At 42.5% G+C, this 16,724-nt stretch overlaps 1 protein-coding gene across 3 annotated transcripts in view; it reads right to left on the bottom strand.

Moving 5' to 3' along the window:
* Positions 1–16,724, bottom strand: part of CRTC3 (CREB regulated transcription coactivator 3) — a 121,649-nt gene that overhangs the window by 60,211 nt on the left and 44,714 nt on the right. For all 3 annotated transcript variants that reach the window (XM_056572120.1, XM_056572121.1, XM_056572122.1), the window contains exon 3: positions 4,747–4,866. In XM_056572120.1, the coding sequence (XP_056428095.1) occupies positions 4,747–4,866 (120 nt within the window). The remainder of the gene's footprint in view (positions 1–4,746; positions 4,867–16,724) is intronic.

The following is a 16,724-nucleotide window of genomic DNA, read 5'->3' as shown; positions in this document are numbered from 1 at the left end:
GGTCAGAAGATGACATTTTTAAACGTATACATTTTCCTGCATGTAGTTATGATTTTTTCCAGAAGTACGACAAAATGAAACCTATATAAGTAGGGTATCATTTGAACCGTATGGACCTACAGAATAATGATAAGGTGTCATTTTTACCGAAATATGCACTAAGTAGAAACGGAAGCCCCCAAAAGTTACAAAATTGCATTGTCGCGCAATGATTTTTTTTCCATTTCAACGTGGATTTTTGGGTAAAATGACTAATGTCACTGCAAAGTAGAATTGGTGATGCAAAAAATAAGCCATAATATGGATTTTTAGGTGGAAAATTGAAAGGGTTATGATTTTTAAAACTGAAAAACCCTGCGTCCTTAAGGGGTTAAAGCTCTGAAATTTTTTTAAGGGTGGGAGGAGTGTTAGGAGTGGTTAGAGAACATAGCCTAAGTTAGTTTAGAAAAGTTTATTTGGTGAAAGGGAGTTTTTAAAGGCTTCTATGGGCAGCAGCAGTAAATAGATCCCTCAGTGAAGCTGGTAACAATTTACTTTCCCTGTATATTAAGATAAGTTTTAGCAGGAAACTGAGAGTCCATAATCAATGCAAGAGCCAGTAGTAGGAGTAGAAGTATTGCATTAGTAGAGAAAGAGGCATTTTTCCCTACTAAGATATTAATGGTTATAGTACTTACTTGCACTATATCTTTTTTAGTTTGATGGAAGTGCAGTGTACTTTGAAAGGTCCATTGGCTTCTCATCAAAACTGAACTTATATGAGTCTGAAATAGAGAAAACTAGATTTAAAGACCCAACAGGGGCTGATGTGAAAGAGATTGTGTCAATGGGAAACAGGGAATGATGTGAACGGTGATCTCTGGCCACTGCCAGAGGGCAGCACTGTGCAGTAGGGATCGACCGATTATATGCCGATAATGACGATTTTGGGCATTATCGGTATCGGCAATTACCTTGCCAATAAGCCGATAATGCCCCGCACCGCCCTCCCCCCCGACCCGCCGCACCGTGACCCCCCCCCCCCCCATTGGCTCCCCCATCCCCGGTTTTATAATTACCTGTGCCCGGAGCCCACGCTACTTCTTGCTCCTGCTGCGTCCTGCGTTACGCTGTGCGCAATGACGAGTGACGTGACGTGCGCAACGTGACGTCACAGTCAGTGCGCACAGTGACAGTTCAGGAGGACGCCACCAGAGCCAGATGTGGAGTGGACCCCGGGAACAGGTAATTATAAAACCGGGGATGGGGGAGGCAATGGGGCCGGTGCGGCAGTTCGGGGGGGCCGTTGCGGCGGTCGCGGTACGGCGGGGGGAGCGGTGGCGGTGATAGGTCAGGACCCCCGGACAGGCAGGGGGAGAGAAGCGGTTGGCGGCGGCGGCCTATGGCACCACAAAAGCCACTGCAGTGCATTGATTTAAAGCGCCCGCTTTAAATCAATGATCTGCAGCGGTGTTGCGGGGGGGTAAATAGACGATAACTTATACCGATATTCCGGTATAAGTTATTGGCTATCGGCCCTAACCTCCACCGATTATCGGTATCGGCCCTAAAAAAAAAACGATATCGGTCGATCCCTACTGTGGAGTATGGCATTTCTATATGTTCACTGGAGAACTGGCTACTAAGTACAGATCTTTGCCTGGTGACCTGGCTCCTAGGTTGTGAAAAGCCCTTGTCTTTGCCCATTCTTTAATAATCTGAATCAGTACTCTGTCCTAAAAAATAGAGTGTTACAGTGAAATAAAGCGGTAAGACCTATATGATAACCATACAGCTTGTATCAGCATATGGGTTAAACTCTGCAGGATAATGGTGCATCCTGCACACGTTTCACACAACATTTCCGGCTAGCTTTACTGCTAGCGATCCGATCACAGATTTCCTGTGCAAACCTTGCACATGGTTGTCTGCTAGTTTAGCAGACTACATCCCATGAACAACAAACACGCTTTGGTTTTCCATTTCCAAATGATCAGGTTGGTAATACTGTCCTCATTTAGAGTCCACAAAACGCTAAGAACACCAAATCCCTAGTATAAGAGATTCCCTACCAGGGCATATTCTATTCACTTCCATTTTGCAGAAAATCCCCAACAAGGTAAATATGGCCTGCTATAAGATTTCTTACATTGTATGACAGATACAAAAAAATCCGTCATGATCTGTTTTCCCATTTGACTTAAAAGAGGCCGATCAGATTTCTATAACTTTCTATACAGAAAAATTCAGCACTATTCTGTCTGTCTATGTGAGTGTTACTAAGATTCATACAGGTGTTGTTATGAATAGCAAATCTGCAGAATTATAAGGCTCCTTTCACACTAGCGTTTTCGCCCAGTAGGTGACGTCCGTTAGGAAGATAGCGGGAGAAAAATTTGTGCACGACACGTTTTTCTCCCACTATTTTAGGCCGCAATAATGGGAGTTATAACGGACGTTAGAGGAATCTTATTCAAGTGAATGGGATCCTCCGCACCCAATATTAGGGATAGACCGACATTGATTTTTTAGGGCCGATACCGATAATCTGTCACCTTTCAGGCCGATGGCCGATAACTTATACCGATATTCGGGTATAAGTTGTTGGCTATTTCAACCCCCCCGGCGGGGCAGAAGCCGTTGAAGATCAATGATTTAAAGCAGGCGCCGCCGCCTCCCGCTTCTCTACCTCTGCCTGTCCTGGGGTCCTCAGTCTAACCACCACAGCTGTCCCATCGCCTCCCCCCTATCTTCTGCCCACATACCGCCACCTCTGCCCCATTGCCTCCTCCCACATACCGCCGCTGCTGCCCCATCCTCTGTCCACATACCGTCGCTGCCCCATCTAGTGTAGTGTGAAAGAAGCCTATACATTGCTGTGTGTTGCACTGCATAACTAGGCAGATGCCCTGGATATCCCAGGAATACTCAGTGACACTGTAAAAGCTCATATCATCATATATTCATGTCATATTTGCAGTCATTTAGCTTTCTTAGAAGGCAAAAGAACTAACAGACAGACAATTAGCAACTTGCAGATGTTTATGGTTACTAGAAGTCAGAGAAACTAAATATCAACTGCTTGGTGATCCAACAAATAACTAAATCTACTTTGTCATCAATGGGCTAAATATACAAGAGGATATCAAAAGCCTAACCTAGAAACAAAATATTCCGACTGAAGAGGTGTCCCCCTTCATATAAACATTAGTAGCCATGGTTTTGCCACATTAGGATTGCTATATATTTACAGTTCCATTAGCTCCCTGTGCATCTCTTTACCAGCCGAATCCAAAAGTCACATCAAAAGGGACTGATCCTTCCCTGCGCCATTCTGTCTGACAAATTTATTTTAGTGTGTTACCTCTAATTTTATTGCTGCTCAATATAAAGCCAACTGCAGCCTCTACCAAACAGGGATGAATGAAGTAAAGACAGTCATGTTTACCAGGCAAACTGTATGCAAGTTCCAACATACATTATATAGATATTAGCAGAAAATTACAGAGATTACGAGTTAAAACCTGGTTTTAAAAGTCATGATCCATCCAATAAAAGTCAAGAAATCTCAATAATTGAATATGAATCACTTGACACGTCATTAACCTGTCCGCAACCCAGAGTAAAGATAATCAGAATCAGATCAATGCATAAAACACCTGCACAAAATGTAGTTGATAATTTTTTAAATAAAAAAAATACATTATAATTTTTTTTTATAATAATATAAAAATAAAATAATAATGTGACTATATTAAATGTAAAGTGGGATTTATCAATGCTGCGCGATCGCAGTAAAGCGTGAAATTGTCACAAAGTTCTGTGCAAGTTTCTTGGTTGCTCAAAAATGTGCGACTTTTGTCATTAATACCCTCGCCAAGAATGCGCTTCACTTTGAGGTAAATCTTAGCATTGAAGATTTATGAAATGACACTTTAGCAAAAAAAAAAAAAAAAGGTTAAAAGATGCCTCCAGCCATAAGCCTACTTAGAAGCTAACATATCCATAAGCAGTTTAAAAGAAATCATTGGACCCATTGGACAAACAATAGTTCCCGATTTAAATGAATTATGCATTGTGCGCCACTTATAAATTAAGCACATGTATGCAAGCTATAAAAACCCTTATCTGTTATAAGAGCAATAAAATATATGCATGGAATGATAAAATCTTCAAAGGTTGACAGAGCATGCCAGTGAAGATCTATGCTGGATCTGGCTGACATTTAGAGAGAACATGGTAATATGCAGGATTAGGACACAATTCCTATTTAGTTTTATCCAAATAGACACCTCTACATGTCCCAACAAACATGTATCCGATTAAAAAATTAAAAAAATAAATAAAAAATCCCACAGAATACTTAAAGGGGTACTCCACTGCTCAGCGTTTGGAACAAACTCTTCCGAACGCTGGAGCCGGGAGCTCATGATGTCATAGCCCCACCCACTCATGACATCATGCCCTGCCCCCTCAATGCAAGTCTATGCAAGACTTTACCACTAAGTCAACTAACAGACTAGACTCTTCTTAAACATAAGCACTAATGTGCTATAAAGTATGGTGTAAAGTAAATTAAATGCTGAGAGGCCTGTCCTAATGGGATAAGTGCTCGCTGCTGGAAGAGGGATTCTAACGAGCTGGAATGTGGACAAGACGCCAATGTTTACATGTAGTGCAGCAGCCCAAAAAGAGGTGAAGTTGTACAGGAACACCAGCGCTACCAACAGCTTCTCTTTGCCCTTTTCATAAGCTTTAAAAGGATATTTGACGTCCATGCTTCTCTACGGGTCTGTGCAGAGGGGAATGCATGCGATTACGGGAAACCCTTTCCACCAGCCCATGGTGCCTCATCCCTCGGGTATTATCCACTTGTTGAAAGGAAGCCTGCAAATAAAATCAAAAAAAGGAAGACACATTAGAAATGCTAAAAAATTAACAATACTAATAATAACATTAATATTACAAGTTAAAAAGCAATCTGTCTCAATCCTCTGTCAAAACAGCCTCTGGGTCTTCCTGTTCCTGTAGCCACTGGTACCATGAGAATAGAGGAAAGTGTATCCCATCTATATTTTGACATGTCTGTTTGAGATATCACTTGTGTTCTCTATGAAATAATTCCAGAGCACTGTATCTTGGAGGAATAGCATACAATAAAATTCTATAATATCTTTAAAGAGGTACTCCGCTGCTCAGCGTTCAGAACAAACTGTTCCGAACTTTGAGCTTGTGACATCATAGCCCCGCCCCCTCATGGTGTCCCACCCCGCCCCCTCAATGCAAGTCTATAGGAGGGGGCGTGACTACTGTCACGCCCCCTCCCATAGACTTGCATTGAGGGGGAGAGGCGTGACGTAATGAGGGGATGGGGCTATGACGTCACAATCTCCCGGTGCCGGCACCAGCGTTCGGAATAGTTTGTTCCAAATGCTGAGCAGCGGAGTACCTCTTTAAAGAACAGTGGTTTGAAACTGTGGTGGACCTCCAGCTCCTGCAAAACTACAACTCCCAGTATGAACAGAAATAAACACCAAATGAGTATCACATTGTGTAATATTTTATATCAATAGATCACATGAACAGGAAAACCATAGCCTACTAAACAGGTTACAGCCATGATACTGCACTTGTGCTAGGAGACCCACAAAACACTGTGGTCATGTTTTACTACCTATAGGCATATGAATTATATGAACCTGTGACCTCTCCAGAACAAAAAGGTTTTAGTAAATACTTGTATTCCACATAAAATAACCATCATGCCAATCGGGGATGTCCCTACACTGTCTAAGACTATCCAATTAAAGCTGATAATGTCAGGCAGTATAAAGGACATGCCCCCAGCTGGTTATTTAGTCCCATTTCTGGTAAGAATAACAAAAGACAAAAACTGGGCACTACCAAAGCATTTGATTCACCTTTTCTTTTTACTTGTTCCCAAAGATATGCCTTTGACTCACAGTTTTGTAAATGGATTCATCTGTTACCGCTATGACCATTGAGTTTGTGATGTCTTAGGCAACCATTCCAATGGCCAATGGGATACACAATTAATGCCTATTGGGCTTCCTAGAAATAGGATCACCAAGAACCCCATTCTAACACTTACTGTTATATAAACTGGCCAGTTATACATAATATTAGAGATACCTTTGTGGCTCAAGCAATATTTCCTGTACTAAAAAGGCTAACAAATACATGGATAAGCTTGGAGGAAAATTAAAGGGGTATTCCTGAGAACACAGCTTATCCCCTATCCAAAAGGAAAACCCCAGCTCTTGCGTTGGACTTGCCAATCTCCTGAGCGCTTCAGTCCCCACCCTCTGAGACGAGCTGGAGTGACAGCCTACTCAGCCAATCACCAAAGACGGGACCCTGTCTGCGACTGTGACAGGCCATCTCTCGTCTCAAAAAGTGGGGAACAAAGTGCACCAGTGAATGGAAAGTACAGGAGATCGCAAGTTTTCTTAACACAGTTTATCAGGATTAAAGTTTATTTTCTATACATATGGGGGAGATCTATCAATATCTGTGCAGAGGAAAAGTTGCCCAGCTGTCCATAGTAACTAATCAAATCGCTTCTTTCATGTTTGAAAGGACCTCTGAAAAATGAAAGAAGCTAATTAATTTGTTGCTAAGGGCAACTGGTCAACTTTTCCTCTACACAGGTTTAAATTAATCTTTGCCATTATTTGCAGATCTTTTAAAATACTAAATCCACCCATATGTTCAGATAAAAAAAAAATTGTGCTGATTTCTGAAAGTCCTGCCCACAGTGAGTTTACGATGAGTGACTGGATCTTTGAGAAGGAGAAATGTTTTTCAATCTCAAAAACTGACTCAACATTTCAGGATTCTGTTTGCATAGAATTGTTAAAACTTTAGAAATGGGATACATTCAATGTTTAGGGGATAACATGTAGCACTCAGAGACTGGGTTCACACGTAGAACTGTGGTCCGCTTTTTGGCTAGAATCAGGAGTAAAACCAACACAGGAAAACTAAATGGAAAGATGTGAACCTTTTTCGGTGTTTGGGACCTATTCCTGGTTTTGGCTAAAAATACTTACCAAAACACTACTACTAGTGAACTTGACGTGAAGGTGTAAACCGTGTACCTGCACCATATTTATTACATGGTGCAGGGCATGTGATAAATATGGTGCTGAATGCTGATCACATTTCTGACTTCATAACTCAACCTTGTATGGTGCCATTCTGCGAGTTTGTGTGGACACTTCTATCCTGTGCAACTTTTTAATAATGCTGTATACAGTTAGTTTTGTAAGCCAAGTCAGGTGTGGTGTAGATTTGCATTAGCGCAATTATGACAAAAGATGCGACAGACTGAAAAGTCGATCATTATTAATTCCTGACCAGTGAATCATATCAAATGAAGTCCCCACTTGGTATGTTCTTTTTGAAACACCCTATTAAGCAAAAGACGCAATGAAAAGTCTCTAAACAGTATCTGAGACAAACTGTGCGACAAATGTACATCACAAAACCAGGGTAAATCCAATGATAAATTCCCCCCAATATGACTAGCATTCAGGACCAGACTGGCCCACCTGCTTCACCCCAATAAAATAGGGCCTCAGAGGTCCAGCAAAAGACAAACCCATTCAATAACAAAATATATATTTATTGAAAAGGAAAAGAACGGTACAGAGGTATCATATGCAAAAGAAATGCAATGCAGGCATACATATATATGCATAGAAAGACATAAAAACAACCAACCAACCATAACATCAGTTCCCAACATTGGGGGGGGGGGATGGTAGGGAGGGAAAGGGGAGGTAGTGGTATAGGGGAATAAGACAATCACCAAGTGTACAAGTAAAGTACTTAAAATACACACAAGGAAAAAAAAAAAAAAGAAAAAAATAAGGTATCTAGATAAATCAAAAGCTTATCAGACTTCTATGGAGATAAATAATATGACATGTCAGGGGTATCAGAAGAGGACAACCAGGGTTCCCAAACAAATCAATTGTATCGGCATTGAGGGCATTAAGCTTTTCCGATATTTGAATCTGGTTAACTTGGGAAATAACCATTGGAACAGATAAAATAGTAGACCGCCATTTAGAAGAGACATGGATACGTGCCCCCAATAATATAAACTGGATCAATTTAAAGGAGGATAAGGGAAGTCCGTCGGGTTTCCTACCCAAAACACATAGCAGGAGAAAGAGGGATTCACTACTCCAACACTGATGAGACGAGGTCCATGATCCCACCCCAAAAAGTTACTACAAGAGGACAAGTCCACCAGATGTGGAGCATGGACCCCACCTCAGGACATCCCCGAAAACACAAAGGAGAGACCTCCGGGAAAGCAGTATGAAGACGGGCTGGGACATAATATGTTCTATGTAAAATTTTGAGAGGTGTTTCAGCAAGCGATACCTGCCAGCTTCCCTTACTAAGTTGAATACAGCAGTCGTGCCACTCAGAGAGGGACATAGACACCTGGAAGTCCTCTTCCCATTGAGTCATAAACTTCAATTTAGTACCATCAGGGGGATGATTGAGCGTAGAATAAATAAGAGACAGAGACCCTGGTCGGGCGGGAGTATAAATAGTCATAGCTTCGAAAGAAGTAGGAACAATCAAGGAGGAGGCACGAGGTAGAGAAAAGAAAAAAACAGTGTGTCCGAATCCCTCCGAGGGAGGAGGTTAAAATCTGGAGAGAAAAAGTTCCCTGTTAATGAGCTTCTTTCCCACTAGGAACTGATGAATATGTGTTAGTTTATTAGCATACCACCAACCAAAAGCCGAAGGTCATATGCCAGGTAGAAAAGAAGGATTACAGAAAATAGGCATAGCAGGGGAGAGGGGAGGCTGGAGAGGTAGTTTGAAACAAACAGAACACCATAGCAATAATGCATAGCAAGAGAGTAAAGCAGAAGGAGGAACTAAGACAGGAGTACATTTACATACAATCTATTGGACTGTGGACAGGAGCTATGGGGGAGATTAATCGAAACCTGTGCAGCTGAAGATTGGTGCAGTTGTCCATAGCAACCAGATTTCCTTTCATAGGCCTTTTTAAAAAAAATAAATAAGCAATCTGATTGGTTGCTATGGGTAACTGCACTGCTCTTACTCTACACAAGTTCATCAAGACCTGTGCTGTGAAAACGTTGACAAGTTGCCCATAGCAACCAGATTGCTTATTTTATGGAAATTGTGGAAAGGTGGGATACAAACCTCCTTAGGAAGCTGTATGGCTGTCATATTGCACTTAAGCTTTCATTCTGAACACAAAGTCAACACTGGTTATAATAAATATGCATTATATCATGCCTTGACAAATGCCAGGTTCCAGGTCACCATGGTGGTTAAAAATTTGGCACTGGTGCCTGCAATCTCTTCAGCCTGTTCTAGAGCATGTCACAGCTGCTCCCTCCTCCACTAACCAATCAGGATCACCCCTTGCTGTGCATGCCGGTAGTTACACCCAGACATTTGCTTCCATTCCTCACTCACAATGAGAGACGTGTGGGAAGGAGAGTTGTAAGCGGAGCACTTAGGGGACACAGAGACACGAGCACTACACAATCATGGGAGCCAATTTAAAATGCCGGAGAGCTCAGGTCAGTACTGCATGGCACCTCAGCAGTAAAGTCACCACAATCTTGGTCCTCCTGATATTGTTGTCACCATATATGTCATTCTGCTTCCTTGAATGGCAGAGAAAATGGGCACTATCAGATTCAAATACTTTTTATATGTCTTACATCTTGGCAAAACATTAAACCTTTCTAATATACTTTATAAGAAAATGTTATTTCCTTTCATAGAAATCATGGCTTATAAAATCATGGCTTTGTCCAAGCTGAAGCACAGGCACGGACAAAGTCCAGTAAGTGAGGGTGGGCAAGCACTCCTCTGTGATCTCTCCTGTCTGATAGTACTCCTCTGTACTCTCTCTCCTGTCTGATGGCACGCTTCTGTGTTCTCTTCTTTCTGATAGCACTCCTCTGTGCTCTCTCCTGTCTGATAGCACTCCTCTGTGCTCTCTCATGTCTGATGGCACACCTCTGTGTTCTCTTCTTTCTGATAGGACTCCTCTGTGCTCTCTCCTGTCTGATAGCACTCCTCTGTGCTCTCTCCTGTCTGATAGTACTCCTCTGTGCTCTCTCCTGTCTGACAGGACAGGAGAGAACACAGAGGAGTCCCATCAGACAGGAGAGAGCACAGAGGAGTCCTGTCAGACAGGAGAGAGCACAGAGGAGTCCTATCAGACAGAGGAGTGCTAGCCCACCCTCACTTACTGGACTTTGTCCAAGCCTGTGCTTCAGCTTGTACAAAGCCATGATTTAATGAGCCATGGTATAAAAAGGAAACCATGATCTATAAAAAGGAAATACAATTTTAAGTATATTAGAAAGGTTAATGTTTTGCTAATTTCAGGTAACTGGCAAAGGTGAATGAGACAGCGATACTGGTCCTCAAGCTTTCTCAGACTACAGAATTGCTGCTCAGCTTCTCTGTCATTCAGGAATTTTGGAAAGCCGAATGACACATATGGCGATGGCCATTTGGTTGCCATTCTTCTATTTCCAACCCAATTTTGTTGTCACCATGTGTGTCATTCAGCTTTCTGAAATGCCTGAATTAAGTAACGTTGCGTGATGTGTGGCATCCTGGCTCCTTACTTTTTTCCTGGCTCCTAGTTTTATAACAGATCTGTCAAGCCCTGTATTATATACACAATCACACATAAGCAAACTTGGTACACACTTATTTTACACTAAACAAAATTCCCTGTACAATGAGTGACACACTGAACTAACACTGGTCACTGTCTTGAGCTTTAAAAGTCTTGTAAAATATAACTAAAAATGAGATAATTGGCTATATTGCATCTACATAAAACAGCCACTACATGGATTATTCCTGGATGTCATATTTGTACAAATCGGTAATGGTTGCTTCACAGTCCAAAAGGTCAGTAAACAACTTTCCAAGCTGCTTCTCCTATGCTACAATGGCTCTTCTTGTTCCTTCTCCCTAAAAGGTCTAGAAAGCTTTTGAATATGTGCAGAGCGCGCCTGTGCTGGAGGGCTGATAGATTACCAGCAGTGGTTGCTTAGCGTACACGAACGGAAACAGTGGACAGAAATTCTACTGAAGAGTAACAAGCAATGGACTATTCACAGTGCTCTTCAGGAACAAGCTAATAGTGGAAACATAATTCTAGTTCCATATACTTATTTTAACTAGAAATAAAATTAGGTGTTGGAATAATATAAAAAAGGGGTTGTCAGATTTAGGGAGGGTTTAAACTGCATTTTGGTTTCTGTTTAACATATACCTTTTATACACTTGAAAAAGAAACAAGTTAGGAAATGCTGCTGTATGCTTTACAGTTGAATCTGTCTACCAATGACTGCAAGATATACGTTTTTTTCTGTACACAATAGTGTAAAAAGACTACATTTTTGTATACAGTATTATTAAATGTGATGTAATGGGGTAAAAAAAAAAAAATGGGAACATAGTCTTATTTTACATTCTAACTAAAATAAATAAATAATCCTCCCCACGCCCAAATCCATTGCTTTATTTTTCCCGTCGGCTTTGTTTACATGGTTGTAGCAAGGTTATGCCCATATAACCATGTCGCTGCTGCAGCCAATCATATACTAGTTATGGCCATTATCTGTAGGACTGTGTTGAGATGAGTAGTTTTCAATGTATGAACTCCTTCACACAGTGTGTAAGATCTCTGACAGCTTTCAGTAAACAATTTTTTTTTATTTACACAAGGGAGTTAAAGGGGTACTCCAGTGGAAAACTTTTTTTTTTTTTTTTTGTTTTAAATGAACTGGTGCCAGAAAGTTCAACATATTTGTAAATTACTTCTATAAAAAAAATCTTAATCTTTCCAGTACTTTTTAGGGTCTGTATACTACATGTGGTAGTATACAGAAATGGTTTTCTTTTTGGAACACAGAGCTCTCTGCTGACATCATGACCACAGTGCTCTCTGCTGACATCTCTTTCCATTTTAGGAACTGTCCAGAGTAGGAGAAAATCCCCAAAGAAAACCTATGCTCCAGACTGGACAGTTTATAAAATAGACAGAGATGTCAGCAGAGAGCACTGTGGTCATGATGTCAGCAGAGAGCAGTGTTCCAAAAAGAAAACCATTTCCCCTGTAGTATACAGTAGGGATCGACCAGTATTGACTTTTTAGGGCCGATACCGATAATCTGTGGACTTTCAGACCGATAGCCGGTAACTTACACCGGAATATCGATATAAATTATCGGCTATTTCTCCCCCCTCCCCCCCTGGCCCTGCAGAAGCCACTGCAGATCAATGATTTAAAGCGGGCGCTTTAAGTCAATGAACTGGAGAGGCTTTTACAGGGCCTGAGACCACCGCCGCCGCCACCCGCTTCTCTCTCCCTGCCTGTCCTGGGGTCCTCCTGAGTCCGACCACCGCTGCTGCCCCCCCCCCCCCTGCCTATCCTCTGGCCAGAGACCGCCGCCGCCCGCTTCTCTCCCCTGCCGGTACTGAGTCCAACCACCGCCGCCCCATTGCCTCCCCCATCCCCGGTTTTATAATTACTTGTTCCCGGGGCCCGCGCTACTTCTGGTTCTGGTGGCGTCCTGAGCTGTCACTGTGCACATTGACGGTGACGTTGCGTTGAGGATGTCACTCGTCATTGCGCAGCGCACAGCAATAGCGCAGGACGCTGCAGGAGCCAGAAGTACTGCGGACCTCGGAAACAGGTCATTATAAAACTGGGGATGGGGGAGGCAATGGGGCAGCGGCGGTCTCTGGCTGGTGCGGTGGGGGGGGCGGTGCAGGGCGCGTTCGGGGCATTATCGGGAAGGTAATTGCCGATAAGATAACGTCCAAAATCGTGAATATCGGCCGATAATATCGGCCAAACCGATAATCGGTCGATCCCTAGTATACAGACCCTAAAAAGTACTGTAAAGATTAATATTTTTAATAGAAGTAATTTACAAATCTGTTTAACTTTCTGACACCAGTTGATTAAAAAAAAAGTTTTCCACAGGAGTACCCCTTTAATGGCAATCTGCTCTCACATGATACATGTTGCCATGTAGCCTTAGACTAAGGCTATGTTCACACACAGAACACGCAGGCGCTAGGACTCCTCGGAAATGTGCCGACTCGGCAATGCATTTCCGTGCGGATAGGGATCGACCGATATCGATTTTTTTTTAGGGCCGATACCGATACTCTGACCTTTCAGGCCGATAGCCGATAACTTATACCGATATTCCGGTATAAGTTATCGGCTATTTCCCCCCACCCGGCCCCGCAGAAGCCGCTGCAGAACAATGATTTAAGGTGGGCGCTTTAAATCAATGAACTGCAGCGGCTTTTGCGGGGCCAGAAACTGCCACCCGCTTCTCTCCCCCTGCCTGTCCTGGGATCCTCCCTAGTCCAACCACCACCGCCGCTGCCCCATTGCCTCCCCCATCCCCGGGGCCCGCACTACTTCTGGCTCCAGCGGCGTCCTGAGCTGTCACTGTGCGCACTGACGGTGACGTCGCGTTGAGGACGTCACTCGTCATTGCACTGCGCAGCGCAAGAACGCCCCAGGAGTCAGAAGTAGTGCGGACCCCGGGAACAGATAATTATAAATCCGGGGATGGGGGAGGCAATGGGGCAGCAGCGGCGGTCTCTGGCTGGGGAGGAGAGGCGGGGCATTATCGGCATATCAGCAAGGTAATTGCTGATACCGATAATTCCCAAAATCGTGATTATCGGCCAATAATATCGGCCAAACCGATAATCGGTCGATCCCTAGAAAAAGAGACATGTCTACTCCTTCTGCATACTACAGAATCGGGATTTCTGTGGTAGAAACATCTGCCAGGGAAATCAATAGGACTGCTGCAGAATGTCCATGTGGGATTCCGCACGGAAATTCCATTGTGTAAACATAGCCTGGTGGCCCTACACAACATATAGTCAACTATCAATTTTATACAATTATTATGAACAACTATTAGGTTAACCATACACCGAGCTGTCAGTAGAATGCTTGTTTGACCAACAGTTATTCCTTTCTGACCATTTCCTACACTCCATGCGCACTCTGCTCAGTGGGTGATCAATGGGGAGTGAGGAATATGCTGCTGCCAGACTCCTGTAGTGGTGGTATATCACCAATGAGAAATGTGAAATCCAACATGTCCAATCCACCCTCCCTATTCCCCAACATCTGCCGGTGGAGGAGACTTGGTATGAAACATAAGACCAATTTGCCATCAAATGTGTATAAGGGTGTCCCATGAATTTGATTTATACAATCCTCTGTAGGTTTACCAGCCTGGCTGATGGCTTTTGTCTTAACTAACACACTGTTCATTTACAGAGGATTACCCAGTATAGATACACTACAGCAAACCTTTAGATTAGAGGAACATTAGCTCTGAGTTTTTCATTTACAGAAAGAAAGCAGATACCTTGAATACAGTGCTTTTATTTGAATAGATTAAGGCAAGACTAGCCATTATATATATGCAGAGAAAACAATACCTACAGAATACCAAATCCATGGCATGCCTGTAATTTGATGAAAAACCACACTTACTGCACTTTGTTACAGATTCTACACTGAAACTTCACTCAACAAATGCAACAAGTAAATCCATCCCAAGCAGATGAGTAACCACGAACCTGTACTTCAGTTCCTATGATTCCATACTGTAGATTCATAGTGATTACTTATGTAACCTTATAAAGCCTCCATACTATAGAGCCATAGTGACTCCTTATGCCACCCTTCGAAGCTACCATGCTGTAGATCAATAGTGACTCCTTTTGCCACCCTATGAAGCTTCCATACCATAGATCCATAGGTGATTCCTTTCGCCACCCTATGAAACCTCCATACAATAGAGCTACAGTCAGGTCCATAAATATTGGGACATCGACACAATTGTAACATTTTTGTCTCTATACACCACCACAATGAATTTGAAATGAAACAAACAAGATGTGCTTTAACTCCAGACTGTCAGCTTTAATTTTAGTGTATTTACATCCAAATCAGGTGAACAGTGTAGGAATTACAACAGTTTGCATGTGCCTCCCACTTGCTAAGGGACCAAAAGCAATGGGACAAGTGGCTTCTCAGCTGTTCCAAGTCCTGGTGTGTGTTATTCCCTTATTATCCCAATTACAATGAGCAGATGAAAGGTCCAGAGTTCATTTCAAGTGTGCTATTTGGCATTTGGAATATGTTGCTGTCAACTCTCAAGATTATATCCAAAGAGCTGTCACTATCAGTGAAGCAAGCCATCATTAGGTTAAAAAAACAAAAACAAACCCATTAGAGAGATAGCCAAAACATTAGGCATGGCCAAAACAACTTTGGAATGCATCGGTGAGCTCAGCAACACCAAAAGACCTGGAAGACCAAGGAAAACAACTGTGGTGGATGACCAAAGAATTATTTCCCTGGTGAAGAAAACCCCTTCACAAAAGTTGGCTGGCCAGATGAAGAACACTCTCCAGGAGGTAGGTGTATGTGTGTCAAAGTCAACAATCAAGAGAAGAAATTCACCCGAGTGAATACAGAGGGTTCACCACAAGATGGAAACCATTGGTGAACCTCAAAAACAGGAAGGCCAGATTAGAGTTTGCCAAATGACATCTAAAAAGCCTTCACAGTTCTGGAACAACATCCTATAAACAGAAGAGACCAAGATCAACCTGTATCAGAGTGATGGGAAGAGAAGAGTATGGAGAAGGAAAGGAACATGATCCTAAGCATACACCTCATCAGTGAAGCATGGTGGTGGTAGTGTCATGGCATAGTGGGCATGTATGGCTGCCAATAGAACTGCTTCTCTTGTATATATTGATGATGTGACTGCTGACAAAAGCATCAGGATGAATTCTGAAGTGTTTTGGGCAATATCTGCTGCTCATATTCAGCGAAATGCTTCAGAACTCATTGGATGGCGTTCACAGTGCAGATGGACAATGACCCAAAGCATACTGCAAAAGCAACCAAAGAGGTTTTTTTAAGGGAAAGAAGTGGAATGTTATGCAATAGCCAAGCCAATCACCTGACCTGAATCCGATTGAGAATGCATTTCACTTTCTGAAGACAAAACTGAAGGGAAAATGCCCCAAGAACCAGCAGGAATTGAAGGCGATTGCAGTAGAGGCCTGGCAGAGCATCACCGAGGATGAAACCCAGCAATATCTGTTGATGTCTATGAGTTCCAGACTTCAGACTAATTTACTGCAAATGATTTGCAACAAAGTATTAAAGATTTAAAGTTTTATTTATGATTATTATTCTGTCCCATTACTTTTGGTCCCTTAACAAGTGGGAGGCACATATGCAAACTGTTGCAATTTCTACACCGTTCACCTGATTTGGATGTAAATACCCTCAAACTAAAGCTGACAATCTGCAGTTAAAGTGCAACTGTCATGAAATCTGGGTGCAATAAGCTTGCACCACGCCTATCCGACCATAAGTGGCTTTGATGAACATTTTTTGGGGTCATGAAAGCCTGCAAATATTAGGTAAAAACATTGCTATACCCACCACCTGCACACAGTACAAAGGCTGTGTGTAGGTCATTGCACCCAGATTTCATGACAGTTACACTTTAAAGCACATCTTGTTAGTTTCATTTCAAATCCGTGGGGTGGTGTATAGGGCCAAAAATTTTATAATTGTGTCGATGTCCCAATATTTATGGACCTGACTGTAT

The sequence above is a fragment of the Hyla sarda genome, chromosome 4 (genome assembly GCF_029499605.1).
Source record: "Hyla sarda isolate aHylSar1 chromosome 4, aHylSar1.hap1, whole genome shotgun sequence".
NCBI classification, from domain to species: Eukaryota; Metazoa; Chordata; class Amphibia; order Anura; family Hylidae; genus Hyla; species Hyla sarda.
This window is presented reverse-complemented; position numbering and strand designations above follow the sequence as displayed.